We start from the raw sequence: 19,721 nt of genomic DNA, 5'->3' as shown, positions 1-19,721 counted from the left end.
AGGAACCCAACATCATCCATAATGATCTAAGTCTGCTTTTAAATCTTGAAACTTAAAGACTGCTGGCCTACGACTGTACTCCCAGCACTCTGGAAGCTGAGGAAGGAGAATCATTGAGAATCTGAGGCTAGCTTGGGCTATATAGTGAGTGGTAGGCTAGCCTGGGTAACATAGCAGGTCTCTTCCTCAAGAAGAGGAGTACAAACATTTATTGAACCTTTCTACACAGTGTTCTTGAACTCTGGCCTTGAACTCTCAGTGGTCCCTCTGCCTCAACCTTTTGAGTGCTGGCAATACAGGCCAGCTTGTGTTCTTTGACAGGACATCTACCCTCATAACATCGCAGTGCAAAGCCAACGTCTACAGTAACTTGGGGGAACCACCTCACACTTCTCAAACAGGTTTTGTTCGCATTAAAAAACGTGGGTGAACCAGGACAGGTCCACACCCAAAAGGACACAGTGAGGCTCCTAACTACGGTTTGCCCCGGAAAGTCCACAATTTTAGCAACCCTATTATCTTTGAGCAAAGGACCATCGGTCCCCTGTGCCTACTAATCAGCCAGGGATGGAAAGAGGCAGCTAGTAGTAATTACTGCAAGACTCCCAAGCGCGGGCGCCGGCCTCGTGAACGAGGACTACAAGTCCCAGTATGCAATGCAAACCTCAAAGAAGCCGTGCGTGCTGACGTCTAACTCTTCGCGCCCTGTTCTGTGGTTTGGGTCGGCTCTCTGAAGGGTGTGCTGACTCGTTTTTTTCCCCTAAGAAGTTCTGAGTCCTAGGGATCCATCTTGCGGATCCGGGGTCCAAGATGGACAAAGTCTGTGCTGTTTTTGGAGGCTCCCGGGGGATCGGCAGGGCTGTAGCCCAGCTTATGGCCCAGAAGGGCTATCGCCTGGCGATCGTCGCCAGAAACCTGGACGTGGCCAAAGCCGCCGCCGGCGAGCTCGGCGGTAGGTACCGGGAGAAGTGGCCCCGTCGCAGGGCCGCCGTGCCAGACAACGAGCTCGAGTCCACGAGCTCCAGGGCCATTGGCTTTGTTTATCAGTCTGTGCCCTAGGTCGCTCATGGCCCGTGACCAAGCCCTCAGTGGTTCTCGTGAAGACCCTGAGAAGTAGCCGCCGCCAGTGCTGACATTGAGAGCCGCCTTGCTCGGGCCTCTAGTAGGAGAGAATGGACGCGATCAAACTGAACGGAATGAAGTCAGGAAAGTCAGGCTACCGGGTGGAAAAGGCGAGATTGCATTTTCCTGACAGCTCTTACCCTATGCGAAGGCACGCGACAGTATTTCAAGGAGAAACTCTTTGAGTACCAACCAGCCAGTTGAGAGGCCAGGGTTGCTTTCCCACATCGACCAAACACTTTAATAAGTTACTGGTTTGTTTCCCAGATCCTTTTAATTGTATTCCAATCCCAGGTGGCCCCCACCCCATTATTAATGACGGATTGGTCATTGCATTGCAAGTTAAGTCTCTATTGTGATAAGACTGTGTGGCCGGCTGTTACTAGAATGGAGAAAAAGACATGTCACTATGAGCAAAGCAGTGAGTATTGTAGGTTTAGGGAGTATCGGGTGCCTGTTATATTTACTTTCATGGAAACATCCTTGATAAGTAACTCAGACTGGCTTTGAACGCGTGATCCTCGTGCCTCAATCTCCCCGTTGCTGACATCACCTTACTGTGGTGTGACAGTGACATCTTCAGTATGACGTCTGCCTCCATCTTTTCTTGAACACAGGGTCTCACCATGCAGCCCAGGCTTCCCTTGGGTCTGAATCTGGCCTCTGACTCCTCAGTTTTTGGGAACACTGCTGTGGCATGAACACATTCCTCAGTAACCCAGTCAGCACTGCTTCCAGGTTGCTAGACAACTGCCTGTGTCTGTGGTGCTAGCTACCTGTTCGTGGAGCTTCAACGTTCAGTCGGTTCAGCTGGCTATATCCCTATCATGAATTGAGGAGCATATGTATTAACATGGTAGCTTATTAAACAGAGAATACTTTTCCTTTCACTTATAATTTCCTCTGTACGGTGATAGAGAGTTCTACTGAGCCACCTCTTGCCCACGTTGGCCGCAAGCTTGGAGTGGCAATCTCCTGTCTCAGAGCTGGGGCTGCAGTTGTGCTCTAGTTGCTGGGCCCAGATCTTACTGCGGTTTTTAAAATTACATTTATTTATTTGGTTAGGTGGATATGTATATGCCATGTGTGCATGTGGAAGTCAGAGGACAGCCTGTTCTCTCTACTATGTGAGTCCCAAGGGTTCAACCCAGATTGTCAGTCTTGGTGGAAAGTGCCTTCACCCAATGAGCCATCTTGCTGGCCCCAAATATTTTTATTTTGAAACTTTCCAAGCATATTGCTTCTTGAGGATTTGAGGTCTCACTCACCCAGGTTAGCCTTGAACTCGTGTATCCAGCAAGCGCCAACATTTTGGATAGTCTGGTATGACTGTGCCCATCAAGAAAAATCCAGAGTTAAAGTTAGTTTTCTGTAATGTTTTCTTTTATGTGCCCACTGTAATCCTAGCGTTTGGCAGGCTGAAGTGAGACAATCCTGAGATTTGAGGTCAGCCTAGGTAATACAGTAAGACCTTGTCTCAGAGCAGAAACAAACACAAAAGGAAGAAACAAAATTTCATTATTCCTTCTTCACTTCTACACTCTCTACCTTTTATTAGGTGGTCCATGAGGGCACAAACCCATGGCATACTTTCTTTTTTAAAAATACATTTTATTTTTTATAATTTATTCATTTTATATCTTGATTGTAGCCCTCTTCCTCAACTTCTCCTAGTCCCACCCTCCTTCCCCTAGTTCACTGAAAGGGGGAGTTCTCCTCCCCTGACATCTGCTCCTAGCTTATCAAGTCTCATCAGGACTGCCTGGATCGTCTTCCTCTGTGGCCCATCAAAGCTGCATCACCAGAACAGTCAACTGAGTTCATGACAGAGGCAGCCCCTGCTCCCCTTACTTGGTAACCCACATGGAGACTGAGCTGCCTATGGGCAGCTTGAGCAGGGGTCTAGGTCCTCTCCATGCACAGTCCTTGGTTGGTGCACCAGTCTCTTCAGGACCCTCTGGGCTCAGATTTTTTAGCTGTGTTGGTATTGTGGAACTCCTGGCCTCTGTGCCATGATATACTTTCATCTCTAGGTTTAGTATTTAGTATAGGCTTGCCTTGTAGTCTAATCATAAAGCAAATAAATTTGAAATTCAAGTTAAGATTTATAGGTAATTCTGATTTAACTCTGTTTTGTAGGAAACCACTTGGCATTTAGCTGTGATGTTGGTAAAGAACAGGATGTTCAAAATACATTTAACGAGATGGAGAAACGTTTAGGCCCAGTAAATTTCTTGGTAAATGCAGCTGGTATTAACAGGTTGGTCAAAGATTGAGGTAAATTTCTGATATCCTTTTTTAAAAAAGACCTTTTATTAATACATCTATATTTTAGTTACTTTTCCATTGCTATGACAAAATTCCATGACACAAGGCAATATTTATAAAACAGTGTTTAATTAAGGTTATGGTTTTAGAGTTTTCAGAGTCATGTTGGTGGAGCCAAGCCACAGTAGCAGTAAGTGCTGTCCTCATATCTCAGTCTGCATGTGGGAGGCAGAGAAAGAGCACAGTGGGAACAGGGGCCAGCCCATTCCCAGTGACATCTCCTCCAACAATCTTTCCCAATGTGGTCCCAAACTGGGGACTACGTATTCAAGTATATGAGCTTATGGGGACCATTGTCATTTAAAGCACCACAATTAGTATAAGATAATGTATTTGGCTGTTTTATTTCTATTTGAAAAGGCTTATTTTGAAAATTGTCAACCCGAACGTTCTTTTATTAAAATTGTTATGTGTATGTGTGTGTTTGCATGTTATATATGCACACATGTGTAGGTTCTCACAGAGGCTAAAAGACGGCATCAGGTTCCCTGGAGCTGGAGATACAGGCTCTTGCGAGCTATTGATGTGGGTGCTTGGAATTGAACTTGGGTCCTCTCTGAGAGCAGTATGTTCTCTAATCGCCGAGCCATCTCTTTAGCCCTGTTCTTTAAGGTGAGATAAATGCCCAGTTGGATCAGTCCTAACATACGTTCACCAGCACATCACCCAGAGTGCCGGAAGACTCGCTTAGCTCCTATCACAGGAAACCAGTGTTCTGAGCTCCACTGATCGTAGTGAGCTTAATACTGATGTAGTACACAGAATAAGGAATGTAACAACAACAACAGTAATAATAGGGCGGGGGATTTGTTATTCTTTGTAAATTTAGGAGAAAATATTTAGATTCACAGTCACTTTAAACAAGGCAAAACTGGTAGTAGCTTAGGCCATTTGGTTGCTTGCTACTGTGTTTAGCCACTGGCAATATTCGTCACTCTAGCAGAGAGGCAGAGAACCCTACCTTCCACGTGGTTCCTTTATGGCTCATCAATAGCTAGTTTAGTGGTTTTAAAGTCAAGTTCAAAATAGGACTGCCCAGCACTCAGCTAGAAAGCACAGCTTATGCTATATTTTAAATCAGAATTGTACATATGTTTTGACTTGATTTTTTAAAAGATTTGCTATTTTAAATTTTACGCACCTGTTTGTGTGTGTGTGTGTGCACATGAGTGCAGTTGCTTGTGGAGTTCTAAAGTGGATGTTTAATTCCCTAGAGCTGGAGTTACAGGTGGTTTTGAGTCTCCTGACATAGGTGCTGGGAGCTGAACTCGGTTCTCCTGACAGAGTAGTTGGAATTCTTAGCTGCTGAGCCAGTTCTCTAGCCCCTAGACTTGATTTTATTTTGGTCTAGTTGTTAATGTGTCTGCTGTTTCTGTTTTTGTAGAGACAGGCTTTTAGTAAGAACAAAAACTGAAGATATGATATCTCAGCTTCACACTAACCTCCTGGGCTCCATGCTGACGTGTAAGGCTGCCATGAGGACAATGATTGAGAAGGGCGGATCCATTGTTAATGTAGGTGAGTTTTCACTATCCTGGGTTTATAATTATTGCCTCTAAATATAAAAGTACTTAATCCACTGATTTACTTGATCAGTAAAATTAGGATGAAATTTATCTTTTTGTCTTCTATAGAAAAAAAATGTTTAACTGATCAATGAATGAGACAGAACTCACAGATGTACTTCTCAACAGAAGTCAACGAGGCATTAAATGAGTGACTTACTAAGTATTAAAAAATGACAGTCGAAGCCACATGATAACTGTCGTCTAGGTCCAGTGTTCTGAGACTGCATGAACTGGGAGAGGCCATGCTGTGCACACCCAGTAGACTTGCTATACCTGAGTGTCATAGCAACTTTATCATTATTTCAGTTTTTAAGAGAAATAAGGCATGCCCCCCCCCCTTTTTTTTGGTCATACCTATAATGATTATAAGAACCAAAGGGCCAGGTAATGTATATGAGATTGTGTTTCCTAGAAATGGCTGGGAAGCTACCCCCATGCTACCCCCATCACAAAATAGCTGCCTAAACAAGACATGGATAGTGACAATATCAGTAGACATGCTAAGACAGAAGGGGGAAAACTCGTGGGGTCCTCTCCTAAACAGAGAACTACAAGAAACTAAGGTCGGTGGAGAGCAGGAGAAGTAGCCTTGTCCAGGGATGAGCTCCTAATTGGTTATCTAACACCAGGGGGTCAGGCCTGATACCATTACATACAAGTGACAGTGAACACACTCAGCAGGCTGTGTTTATGTACACACACACACACGTAACAATAGTAATAAAGAGAAAAGGATCTATGAATTTGAGAGAGTGGGAGGGGCAAATGGATGGAGGGAGCAAATGGATGGAAGGGGGCAAATGGATGGAGGAGACAGTACAAAACAATGTCATATTTTATGTTTAAAATTGTAAAGAATACCAATCTAATCTTTAAAATAAAAAAGGAAAGTTATTGACATAGAGGCTAAATAATAATTATTTATATCAGTTGCATGGGTCACTGATCTGTCCAGAGTCAAGGTTTAAGGAACATTAAACCTCAGCTTTTCAGAGTGGATGTTGGAACCAAAGGGAAGAGGTGTTTTGGGGTTCTTGACTGTAGAGTAGAAAATGGAGAATAACATGAAGTTTGGTTTCAGTTTAGTACTTGAAAATTGTAGCATACCATCTGGTTTTTATTTTTAAGTGACGAGCAGTACCTTAAAAAGCTGTGAAAGGGGGATGCTGTTCTGTTAAAGGTCTCTCTCAGGAGGAATTGGTGACCTTCTGACACAGTTCATATTTTGGGTTCTTCAGACCTGTGACACAGACCCGAGACTGTGCCTGCACATCACAGGACATATTTATTTAAAATATCTACATTTTAGATAAGTTTCAGAAACGTGTGTTAGTTCCTCAAAAATCTTTGAATGTTGCTAAGGCTGATGTATTTATAATAAGTGAACATATTACCCCATAGAAAAGCAAGAAAGGCTGAACTTGTAGACTTATTGTTATTTCAGAAGTCATTACTTTGACCAAAAGCAAATGGACTGTGGCCCAAGAGCTAGTTATGAAAGCTTCCCATCTGACCCTGCTGCCATTGCCTGAACTTCTCTTTTTTTTGTCTTCCTTTCTCCCATATGCCGCTTTCCTGTCTACTCCTTTCCTTAGCCTCATGGCTTTTCTTTCTCCCAGTGTCGCGCAGCTCTTTCTCTCTTAAGTGAGGTACTACATTTGCTAATGTGCTGTGTGATAAATCAGGTGGTGGAGGACAGAAACACCATAGTGGTTCTATAGATTATGGTGGCAGTAACCCCTCCATATAATTTTTCTGCTCTTCTTTGTGCTTAGATACACATATGCCTGCCATTGTTTGCTGATCTTCTGTGCATTCATGTTACATAGGTTTGTAGCTTGGAAATGGTGGGAGATACGATATAGGGCAGAAGTAGGCTATAGCATGCTACGGGATGCTTTCACCTTTGTGAAACCACCTTACAGTATATTTATTGGGGCAAGTTACTGTTATCAAGCAATGGTTGACTGTAATTTCAATTTTGTGTGTGTTTGTGAGGTTCCTGTTTAATTTCTATATTGTAAGTACAGGTCAGTGGTGCAGAAAATTACTTCCCTGCTTCTGTTTCACAAGCATGTATTTGCAGTCAATTGATATTTGAATTATAAATTATTCTTACATATTTATTAGATGAGGTCACTGAGGAATGTTTAGTTGCAAATACAAGGTACATATAAACAAAAGTAGCAAAGTTGCATTGTTACGAAGTTGTCATGGTCAGTTTTGATTGATTGTAGTTTAAGTTTGCTGGATTTATTGTTGTAGGTCGAAGTGAATACTTACTCATATCTGTGATATAATTATAGCATTAATCAGCCTTTATTTTACATCTTTAACTTACTTCTGCTTGTGTTTGTTGCACCATGACCAAGACAACTTACAGAAGAAAGTTTGTGTGAAGTCATGGTCCCTGGGGGATAAGAGTCCATCAAGGTGTGCAGGCGAGCAGCAGGCGTGGGGGCAGAAGCAGGAAGCCAAGAGCTGGCATGGCAACCACAAGCACAAGTGAAGAAAGAACTCCCCCGCCTCCCCATGACACACTCTCAGCAAAGCCACACCTCCTAAGACTGCCCAAACAATGACACCAGTTAGGGGCCAAGTGTTCAAATGTCTGAGCCTAGAGGGACATTTCTCTTTCAAGCCACCACCCTCTTAGACCCAGCATTCATTGTACCTGACCTCTTCCAACCTTTCACACGACAAATCATGCACGCTTCTTCCCTGGTACTTACTGTTGTATTCACATCATTTTCTTTCAGCTTCTTTTTGCTCTGTGTGTCTGGACCTGTTGAGCCCTTTAAATGTTACTTCTCAAAGGACAATGGTTAAAGCTACTCATTTTAGCAAAGTATGAAGGAAAATGGGCTTTACCTTTCTGATTTGTCGACTGTGTATTTTCAAATCATAAACCAATTGGTTTGCACTCACTTCCTTTCTTCCTTTCTTTCAGGAAGTGTCATTGGTTTAAAAGGCAATGTTGGCCAGTGCGCGTACAGTGCTAGCAAAGGTGGCATCATTGGGTTTTCACGCTCCCTTGCCAAAGAGGTTGCACGGAAGAAAGTCAGAGTGAATGTGGTTGCACCAGGTCAGTGAAAACTTTGTGCAGTAACTGTACTATGATTTAGTAGTAGAAAGAAAGGCAATTGATTCGCCCACTAACTGGTAAATTGATAGTCATTAATTGACATTTGGATAGTGTCTCTCTAAAATCACTGTGGAAATAGTGAGCCAGTGACTAAAGAATTTTTCTGTACCTCATATCTTTCTTAAAAATCTTTATTTTTAAATTTTGTACAAGTTAAAGAATAAATTACAGTAAGATGACCCTGGAGGGCATCTTGTGTTTTGAGACAGGGTCTTCACCGTGCACTCCAGTACTGGGGTTGCAGGCCTGCTCTACCGTGCCTGGCTTATTCCCAGCCACAATGACACTTTAGAAAAGTATTTACTATTTTCTGATAAAAAGATGTCAACATTCAGATATGCATGTCACTTATTAGTTGGTTGTCCTCTTAGAAATTTTTTATTAGGTATTTACTTGACTTCTCAATGGAATGAATGTTTTTATATACTTTTCTCAGTTAGACATAGAATCTTATATTTATTTATAAGATTTGTTTATTTGTTTGTTTATTGTGTGTATCTGTATACATTTGTGTGGGTGCATGTATGCACACGTATGCAGGTCAGAGAACAGCTTGTAGGAATTTATTTTGTCCTTGTAACATGTGGGTTCTATGGTTCAAACTTGGGTCATCATGCTTGACGGCACGTTGTCTTTACCTGCTAAGCCATCTTGTTGGGTAGATATGTCAGCTTTGTCTTGCAATTTTGAATACTTAAAAATTAGTCACCTGTGTAAAGTTTGCTCTTCTGAGTGACTGGCAGTTTGTAGGAGAGCAGGCTGTGGTCTGCCATCTTTTCCTTTTAACTCCCTCATGGCTCCAGCTTGAACCTGAGAGTTGGCACTTATATTGAGCTGGCAGGTGTTTTTCAGGATGCTCTGTGAAACTGTTTGCTGTATAGCAAACCTTCACTCCTGTTCATTGTTTAGCCACAGATTAGCAAAATTCAGACATTCCAAATCCTTGCGGATTTAGTAAGTTATTATAGCTTGAATGTGTCCTTTGAAGGAAAAGGGGCCCCCAGACAAAAGCCTTCCATGTACAGCTGCCTTGTTATTACCTTGGCCTAGCTTTTTGCTTCTGTATGCTTTGTGCAGACCATCACTGTTAGTGTTGGCTGAAGCTGTCTGTGGGGTGGTTTAATTGTGGTTTGCAACAACAAGGACTTGGCCTCTCTCTTCTCAGGAGTGCAGTGCGATGAGGAAGGAGGACTTAATTCTATTTTAGCTGACTGAGAGTGAGGCCTTCTTCCCAATTCACACAGACTCGTGGAGCGAATGTCCTGGGGTATCTTCCTCTGTGCCAAGGCTGTGCTAGGTCCAGGAGTAATAAGCATGAATTAGATGTTCTTGCTGCGAGAAGCAGAATACGGAAAGATATAAACCAACAAACCACTGCCATGTCATGAGCTGAAGGTAGGGTGGTGATGTGGACCATGCTAGGAAGATGCTGAAGAATGGCTAGCGTAGATTAGTTGTGAAGGCAATGGCATGAATGGTGGGAGTCCAGTTTGCATACAGAGATGTTTTAAGAATGTTATGGAAGTGCCATAAAGTCTTTTGTAAAGATCTTATTTTTTTAGTGCAGTTCATATTGGGGATGAAAATCTGTCACTGAAAAGTGGCCCCTTAGTAGGATGGCCTTTGTATTACTCTATTGTATATAATATTACAACACATATACATATGTCTCTTGTTTCATAGTGCAGATTGAAATAATAAGATTAAATCGGTCCTGTAAGTTATTTAATGACTTAGTTTTGATACTGAGATCTATCAGCTTCTTCAGTAGATTTTTAAATATAGATCTAACAAATGTGCCCTCTGGTGCACTTCCCCTGTGCTCACACGTGGAGGGTGTCAATCATTTCTCTGCTATACTTTTTGAGACAGGGCCTCTCACTCAACCTGATGCCCACTGCCTAAGCTAGGAAGGCCGAGACCAGTGAGACTGTGATGTTTGTCTTCCCTGGGTCCCCAGTGCTGACCCCCTCGTGCTGCCATGCCTGGCTTTGGTGTGGGTCCGGAGTATCCTGACTGAGGGCCTTATGCCAGTACAGTAAGTGGTTTACATACTGAGCCGTCCTCACAGCCCTCAGGTTGCTACCGTTTCTTTTTATGTCAAGTTTTTTTTTTTTTTTTTTTTTTTTTTTTTTTTTTTTTTTTTTTTTTTTGTTTAACTTGAAGTAAAGGTCTAATTAGCAGGAAAACAGTTGAAAAGCAAACTGTAGCAGGAAAACCAGGGAACAAGGCAAATAATGAATTAGGCTGTCCCTCCATCCTAAATCCTTGATTGTTTTTTAAAGATCAGTACTTGCTAAGCTTTGATATTTACTACTTGGCATATAAAATAAAGTTGTCATCATGGATGAATATCATTCATTGGAAATCAATAAATATGAGAAATAATATTTGACTGATTGACTATAGGCAATTACTAGACAAAAATGAATCAATGAAATGTACTTCAAATATTATAAAACATAAATTCTCACTGGATAAGAACCACATGCTTGGTTTTAGGAGGGAGCGCATCCACCTGCCTCTGCCTCCCTGAGTGCTGGGATCAAAGGTGTGGCCCACCATGCCCAGCTTCAGATACTGTTTCTTGATCTGAGGGGATGGTGGCTTTGTAGCCAGTGGGAAACCTGTGTGTCCAGTGAAGTAATATAGCAGCATCGTGTGTTGGATAGTGGCACCTACTGGTGGTTTGTAGCTTTTATCGCCATTTCAAGTCTTTGTAAATACATGAATCACAAAAGTGGAGGAATAGAACAAAACTTCCAGAACTTTACAAACATAAAGAATGATACAAGAGAGAGTCTCTTGGGGCCAAGGAAAGAAGGCAAAGTGGAAAGTAAGACAAGTGTAACGATAGATGTGTGGAATGTTTAGGCACCACTAATATCTGCTTCAGCTCCGTGGCAATAGGGGGTGGAGGGCACCTAAGGGATTATTGATATGTCTGTCGTGTGTTGGGCTGAGAATAGATTTCTAAGTGAGGATTAGGTGGTTCATGAGCTTCTATGTAAGATAACACTGCCATTTGACACAGCCCTAAGTAATTCATCATAAGAGACTAGCTTAACATTTCTTATTTAATTTCTGATGAACTGGAAGAGGTAGATGAGGTCTGAAAAGCTGCAGATGGAGGAGGTCAGAATAACTATTCTGTGTGGTTCTGTAATGGTGATAACATGACAGTAGCATTTGTTCAAACCCATGTGGAAATTCCTTCTGACAACTGACATCCAAGCTGGAGCTGTGGTGGAGACTCCCTCTGTGTAGTGAATGGCTGTACTATTTGGATGTAAGAACCTACCTCTTGTCTTCCATGATTTTGCCGAGTAGTATTCATTAGTGTAGCACATAAGCCACACTAAGGTAAGATTCCGGTAACAGGGAAGTGCAGGGAGCAGGGGGTGAGAGCAGTGTGATGAGCATGGAGCATTTGTTCGCTAGTTCTGTAAACCGAAAAAATGTATTAAAAATGAACTCCATTAATCAGAAAGACACTGCAGATCAAAGAAAAGGGACCTTTAGGAAAATGTTCGTTTTCCACATTAAACATAATGTAAGAGGAAAAACTAGTATATCAGGGGAAATTCTTAAAAAGCAAAACAAAACATTATTTGTACCAGATGTGTACATGCCACAGTTCACTCCAGGAGGTCAGAGGACAGCACCAGGGAGTCTGTTGTCTCTGTCCAGCTTTGCATGTATATGTTCTGGGGATTGAACTCAGGTCATCAGGCTTTGTCAGCAAGTGCCTTTATCCATTGATCTGGCTCATCGGCCCATTCCCTTCCTTGCAACATGGTGTCCTTGCAACATGGCTCCTTGCAACATGGCTGGGCATTCTGATTTTATTGCAGTCTAGTGATGGTCAACAGCTGTCTGTGAGATCTGTTCCTCTAGGTACGCATCTGTAGGTCCAGAGAGAGGCTGTGGAAAGTCCTTCTGAAGACTGACATCCAAGCTGGAGCTGTGGTGGAGACTCCCTTTGTGTCTTGAATGGCCGTACACCTTTTTGTATGTAAGAAGTATGTAAGAGATGAGGGCTTTTCCAGGGAGCTCAGTTTTTAAGCTTTCAGTATAGTCACAGTCATGATGAGCTCTTATTCACAAGCCAACACTGGATAGCCAGAAGGAAACCTCAGGGGGGCTGCCATCTTTGATCTGTGTGTTCATTTTATAGACAACCCTGTCGTAATTAGTCCACAGCTCGCTCCTGTCTCTGCTTTACAGTATCAGAGAGCATGGACCAGAATTATGATTTGTGAACTCGAGTCCTTCAGCCTCCGCACCACAAACACCCCGAGCCAGTTGACCTGGAAGATGCCAACCTATACTGACAAGGGTGTTCCTAACCCGTGGCTACTGTAGTTTCTGGGCTTTATTTTTGTTTGCTTTTTAGATTGAAACAATCTTTTTTCTTCTTGCTTAGTGTATGGAATTCATGTGAAATACTTTATGCCAGTTTTGCTTGAATTTTAAAGAGTAAAAGAAAGTTGTATCATAAATTATTTTTCTTTTGTAATTAAAAAAATCTGAGATTATCCATGAATACTGACTGTATTTACATCATTTTACCCCTCCTTCTCCCCCTCCAGCTCATTCTGTTTCTCCCTCTACTTCCTCTCTTCTTCAGGTGTTATTGTGGCACAGATAAATTTGTTGTACACGTACAGCATCCTCCGGAGTCCTTCCTTTAGTGTGGCTTATGTGTGTCTGTATTTACAGCTCACTGCTTGGGGCTGGATCAGCAGTGGGCCTTGTCCCTCAAGGGCACTCATTCTTCTTTTTTCAGTAGCTCTTCATCTTGGGGTCAGGCCTTGTGAAATTTCCTCATCCATTCTTGCCCCGACCCGTGGGACTTCAACATGGGTTCCTAAGGGAGGAGAGTGGAAGGAATGGGAGGGGACGAGAAGTGCAAGGAAGGAAGCCAAGTCTGTTTGTCTGATCAAAGCTTCATTTATTAGAAATTTTTACCCAGCTTATATAGGGAGAAGGCAGGAAAAGGGGGAAGGTAATTAGGTGCTGCAGGAGACAGGAAGAGTGCTTTCATGTGTTAAATAGGGTACCTGCAAGATACCATAGGGATGTTTTCTCATGGATGCTCTAACAAACAGATGTCCTCACAGTCTATCACCCATGAGTTAGGGTCCTAGATAACTTTCACTAAATAGCTTTAGGTCTCCACTAAATGATCTTTGCTCACTGTTTGGCTTTGGCCTAGTAAACACCTTTTGTCTCCAATAGATAGCTTTGACTCACTAATTGACTTAGGCATCAGTAGATAGCTTTGGCTCCACTAGATAGCTTTGACTTTGGCTTCAGTAGATAGCTTTGGCTCCTGGTACATTCTGCTGTATCAACTGGTGTTGTCATTGTTCAGGTCTTGTTTAGGTGACCATATTGTTGAGATTTCATTGGTGCAAGCTTTCCTGTCATGTGCAGAAAACAACTTATTTCATAACAAATATTCTGTTCTTCTGACTTTTACAATCTTTCCACCCCTTCTTCTGCAATGTTCTTTGAGCCTTAGGCTAGGGATTGTAACATAAAGATTTTAGCATTAACATTCATAATTTTATTTCTTTTATAATCTGAGGTGATTATAGGGTTTATTCTCTCTGGAGCACACCTGAAAAGAACTTTGCTAACACATGCAGTTGGATTTCATTAAACCCACGGGTTCTTGAGAGAATTGGATTCTGCCTTCTCACTGAGGACTAAGTGTCATCTTTGGGCCAGATGTGGTGGCATGCTCCTTTTATCCCAGTACTCTGGAGACAGAGGCAGATGCATCTCTGAGTTTCAGACAAGCCTTGACTGCATAGGGAGTTCCAGGCTAGCCAAGGCTACACAATGAAGCCTGCTCGCCGCTGGGAAGTCTGCAGAGGCATGTTGGCTTTATCTGCCTTCATTCTCTCCTGTCGACACTGTATTAAAGATGAAAGGAAATGCTGCTGAATTTTCAAATAAATGTGGTGAGATTTTTATGGCAGAGGGGGTTGTGTTTCACAGTATATTCTTGCAGGCAAACACAAGTAATACAAAATTAGTTTTGTTCTTTCTGGCCTTCATTATAGACCATCTGTAACTCATAATGTTCATATTTTCTCAATAATTTTATCTGAGTACAAAGAATAGATATAGATACAGTGTACATAGTTTAAAAAGAAAAAGCACAAAGAAAATCATTACCTGGTATATAATTCTGGTAACTACTGTCTTTCTGATGTCCAGGATAATCAGATGATAATGTTAGCATTTTGGAATGTATGTTTTGCCTTGTCCTCAGTAGTGATATAATGGAATTCACTTATAGCCTGATTTTTAAGATTACAGATGTGAAATCTTCATCTATGACATTAGTATTGAACATTATGATGTGGACATATTAGGTTTTGATGCATTCCTTGTTGAAAGACCTTTTAATTTGTTTCCAGATTTCTCTAGTAACCTCTCACTACCTTAGATTTTATGGTAGAAAAAAAAAAAAACCCCTACAATTATTTCTTACAGGACTTTAAAGAAAACGTTTCAATTTTCATAAATGAAAACACAAAGTAAATTATAGTATTACATAAACTAGCAGCCGGATACAGTGTTTAGCTCACATTTATCAATACATTATTTGTAAATGGCATTATATTTATGTTGATTCATAATTTAATTTATAAATGATTTAGTTTTAACATATGCCAATTTGAAAGCTATTTTTGAACTTTCACTTCCTGTGACTTGTCTGACTTTGAGTACACCTTTTATCACCTTGAACTTCAGACTTTTCCCATGAAAATTAGTGTGTGCTTTCTTTTTAAAACCTTGTGATTGAAGCTGGGCATGGTGGTACATGCCCCTCAATCCTAGCACTCGAGAGGCAGAGGCAGGTAAATTTTATGTAGACTAACCTAGTCTATATGGTGAGACCACATCTCAAAAATTTTTTAGGACTAATCATTGAACACGATACTATGTGGTAAAATTTCATTAGTGATATATATTTTCTCAGACTTTTCTTATAGTCATCGTTTAAATCTTTAGTTGATCCTGGTATATACATGTGTGTGCGCGCCTGTGAATGCACACGTGCTCGCATGCATGTGCATACATAGTCATTTTGAATTCTGAATAAGTAACACTTGGTACTGTAGAACTTGTTTTTGAACATGCTGTCTGTGCACTATATTGCATCTATACCAATACTGAGTGGAAGTGTCGTCTTTTTGTACATCTGTGCACAATCCTGAGGATTAGATATGACCATACAATTTTTTTCTCATGTGAACTTTGGAATCTGGACTATTCTCTTATCAACTATCTTGGTTTCAGAAGTGGAACAAATTAATTCTTATTAGGATTGCAAAATCAGTTTGTGGGACCATCTTCGTGATACCTTCTCTCAACACTGTTTCTCACTTTCTACCCTACCTGTGTGAAAATTTTTTCTCTGTCATTTTATTTATAGTATCACAAGAGGACTCACCAGACTTTACTACGTTAGAGTTGGGTATGCGCAGTTACTTCCTCCCTCCATAGATTATAGTTACCCAAAGAATACATTGTACCCATGCTCTCCATTGTCTCTATGTTTGCCTAGAGCTGAGCCATGGACTTGGGAGTCAGGCATTTCTGTGTTCAATAAACATTCATCGAGTTAAAGTGACTAAAACTGTACACTTAATTAATGGCTAACAATACTCTATTTCCTAAACAATGTTTATTGATAATTTCAAATTCTCACAAGCAAATAAATTCTCTTTATAAGAGTTGAGCCTTTAGTGTCTGTGTGTTTCAACTGAATTAACATTTCTCTTTTAGGATTTATTCACACGGATATGACAAAACACTTGAAAGAAGAATATTTAAAGAAAAACATCCCTCTTGGGCGATTTGGAGACCCTCTTGAGGTGGCACATGCGGTTGTGTTTCTTTTAGAGTCACCATACGTCACGGGACATGTGCTGGTCGTGGATGGAGGATTACAACTGACTGTCTAATTAGAGATGATTTTGCTGTAATGGTGATTAGGGTCAAGCGGACATTTGCCTATTAATTAGGCAAATCATATCATATGGGTGACATTTGCTAATGGAAACAATTTGTGATGCTACAAATGAGTCCATCTTTGTATGAACATGTCTTGAACAATGTGTGACCAGTTGTAATCTAAAAGGTGTGAGTTCTCTATCTTTAGAGGCCATAGCAATTTCCGTACATAGACATTTTGTAAGGGTTATTAATTAGTAACAATTTATACATTTTTGCCTTAAAAGTAGAAAATTGTGTTGTCCAATTGTGATACAGTTGTATCAGGCTGAATTTTAAAGAAAACAAACAAACAAACAAACAAAAACCCTGTTTTTACCAAGGTGCCAGTAATTTCAGATAGTTGGGCAGCTGAGACAAGATCATAGCAAGTTCAAGGACACCCTGGGTTACAGAGTTCAAGGACAGCCTGGGAAAGTTAGCAAGACTCTAATAGTAATAAATTTTAAAAAGGGCTAGAGATGTAGTAGAATGCTTGCCCAGCATAAGTAAGACCCCAGGTTTGAGCCTTAGTTCTTCAGTCAGGAACAGAACAAAACCCAGCAATCCAGGAGTCATGTGACTGCTGTTTTGAGGCAGAACATTATCTAAGTAGAAATTTAAGTATGTATTGAAAGTCAATTCAATCATATGAATAAGATATACTAAAAATTTAGATAACAGTGTCATAAGTCAAAAACTATATATCTATACCAGTGGGAAAGGATCTTCACCAACCCTATATCTGACAGACAGCTAATATCCAGAATATATAAAGAATTTAGGAAGTTAAAAAGCAACAGATCAAGTAATTCAATTAAAAAATGGAGTACAGAGCTAGACAGAGAATTCTCAATAGAGGAATATCGAATGGCAAAAAAACACTTAAGGAAATGCTCAACATCCTTAGCCAACAGGGAAATGCAAATCAAAACAACCCTTAGATTTCACCTTACACCCATCAGAGTGGCTAAGATGAAAAACTCAAGTGACAACACATGCTGGAGAGGATGTGGAGAAAGGGGAACCCTCCTCCACTGCTGTACTAAATACGGAGCCCTTTATCTCTCACATACTTTCTTAGTTTATTAGCGTTCTGTTTTTTTCAGTACTGAGCCTTGAACCTTGGGCTCTGGGGCTGCCTACAAAGTAAGTGCTGTACACATGGGTTACATCTGCAGCCTTTGTCAGATGAGAACATGTGTGTGCGCAGCTAGTACTAGTGCTAAATGCAAGGCATGCAACGGGAGAATTTTTCAGTAGGAGCATTTCCAGGCATGTTCCATGCGGGGTATTTCCCACGTGATCAGTCTGGGGAGGAGAGTTTGTGCTTAGGGAGTGGGTAGCTTCTTTCCCATGGTCTGTCCCACTTGTCGTTGACCACTCACACTTGGGTAGATCTCAGTTCCCTATGCTGGACACACTGTGTTCTGAAGTCAGCAGTGAAGCTGGTTTGCTGTGTCATCAAGGGGGAAGCAGTGAGGAAGAAGCTGGGTATGATGGCACACACCTGTAATCCCCACACTTGGGGTGGGAAGTAGTAGGTCAAAGTTGTTCTCAGCTCTGTAATGAGCTTGAGGCTAGCCCAGGTTACATGAGCAAAAGCCCAAAAAACAATGAAGACTAGTTTATCAATAGAATTACCCCTAAGTGTGTATGTTCATGCTTTAAAATAAGCTGCTCTCCACCTATATCAGACTGAAATATGTGGAGAGCTATTGAAAGGTGAAGTAAACCATTACTGCTGCACCAGCCAAGGACCATGATGGAGAGGAATAGACCCCCTGCTCAGATGTAGTCCATAGGCACCTCAGTCTCCATGTGGGTCTCTGAATAAGGGGAGCCAGGGCTGTCTCTGTCATGAACTCAAAGAGTTGCCTACTCTTTGATCACTTCCCCCTGGCGATGGGGCTTTGCCAGGCCACAGAGGGAGAGGATCCAGGCAGTCCTGATGTGACTTGATAAGCTAGGGGCAGATGTCAAGGGGGAGAATTCCCTCTTTCAGTAGACTAGGGGAAGGAGATAGGGGGAAAGAGGGAGGGAGGGTGGGACCAGGAGATGATGAGGGAGGGGGCTACAATTGGGATATAAAGTGAATAAATTATAAGAAATAAAAATAAATAAATAAAAATTCAAAACAAAACAAAACAAAACAGAACCTGTCAGGTTGACAATCAAATATCAACTACCATAGTGTTCTGGTTGCTGGCTGGTTGGATTTTCCAGGGAAGACTTTCTTTCTTGAAATGCTGATGGCCACCATTCCTGACATTCCTCTTGTCAGTAGTCTGGAGTTTGGAGGGCAAGAATGCTTTTAAAATGACTTTATTCCAGTTATTGGCATGATGCTCGTGATCACCCGTCCTGTCTCCACCTGGGAATCTCACATTTTATGCTTCAGTCTCCTGCACATAGTGTAGAAGGTCAGAGTCCACTGACTGCTGTAAGCCTTTCCCTTGCTTTGATTTGCAGAATTAGCAGATAATTCTAACAGCAGGCTTTTTATGAGCACTGTCTGGGGAAACTGATCCCTCTCTTTCCAAATTGCATTTTCCTTAGTTGTTGGAAAGCTTTTTGGGGTCAGTTGTAAGTTAATGCCTAATCCTCTATATGCTTTCTGGCATTTATCTCTTCTTTTCCCTATTTTCATATGGGCAAATGGCTTTAAAACAAACACAGCTCTGTGGGTTCTGTTTATGCTGGGGCCGTTACCCTCTTTGCTTAGAAATCTTAACTGTATTTGAAGGGATGTGTGTCATTTCTTTGTTTCATGACATCACACTGTATTTGTGAGGTATATCCATGTTTTTAGAGAGGGGTTTTGGTAGTATGTACTTAAAAATGCCACACATACACAGGTCTGATATGATAGAGTTTTATTTGGGGGAAGGGAAGCAGAAGAGAGTTAGGGCATGAGTGAGCCATGAGGGTAGAGAGAGACAGAGAGACAGAGATGGGGGAGGGGAGCACACTGACTGAAACAAAAGCAGAGAGATTGCCAGACTGGTAATATCTGAAGCACCTGGCCCAGGTGATGCCATAGGACACAGGTAGTGACACAGGATGTTGTCAGGACGCTAAAGGCCCCTAAGGCCAGTTGAAGTGTCTGGACAACATAACAGTTTTCATTGAGGTCAAATAACTGTCTCTAATTGGGAAGGATTCTGGTGGCAGAGTACAGCATATCGCTGAGTTGTTGCCACTGACTAAGCAGATGAAGAAAAACTAAGATGCTGAGGCCTCTTGGAGTTCGCCCCTCTGCAGAGACTCTTCTCATGAAGTAACCAAAAAGAGCCATGTTCAGAGGGAACAATCGTGACTCAATTTATTAACAACTTCAGGATCCCAGACAACATAGCAGGCTTGAGAGTCAGCTGAGCAGGGAAGGGACTAGGAAACAGACTCTCCTCTGAAAATGGCTTCTCAGCCACAATTGGTCACCTGGAAGGCTTGAGAAAACCCTGATTTCTAATTTTTGAACATTTTTATATTTGCTTACTTTTCTATGTGCATAGATAGGGTCAGAGACCATTTGTGGGAGT

General features: G+C 41.6%; 1 protein-coding gene across 1 annotated transcript; it reads left to right on the top strand.

Annotated features, from left to right (window-relative positions):
- Positions 1 to 713: 713 nt before the first annotated feature.
- On the top strand, positions 714 to 16,453 carry Cbr4 (carbonyl reductase 4). The gene is made up of 5 exons (XM_055597902.1): positions 714 to 952; positions 3,262 to 3,382; positions 4,835 to 4,968; positions 7,969 to 8,103; positions 15,973 to 16,453. Exons 1-5 carry the CDS (start codon positions 811 to 813, stop codon positions 16,149 to 16,151), a joined length of 711 nt encoding a protein of 236 aa, XP_055453877.1. The 5' UTR covers positions 714 to 810; the 3' UTR covers positions 16,152 to 16,453.
- Positions 16,454 to 19,721: the final 3,268 nt, after the last annotated feature.

The sequence above is a fragment of the Psammomys obesus genome, unplaced genomic scaffold (genome assembly GCF_907164565.1).
Source record: "Psammomys obesus unplaced genomic scaffold, mPsaObe1.curated_primary_1811, whole genome shotgun sequence".
Taxonomy (NCBI): Eukaryota; Metazoa; Chordata; class Mammalia; order Rodentia; family Muridae; genus Psammomys; species Psammomys obesus.
Note: the sequence above shows the minus strand (reverse complement) of the source record. Positions and strands in the feature narration are given on the sequence as shown.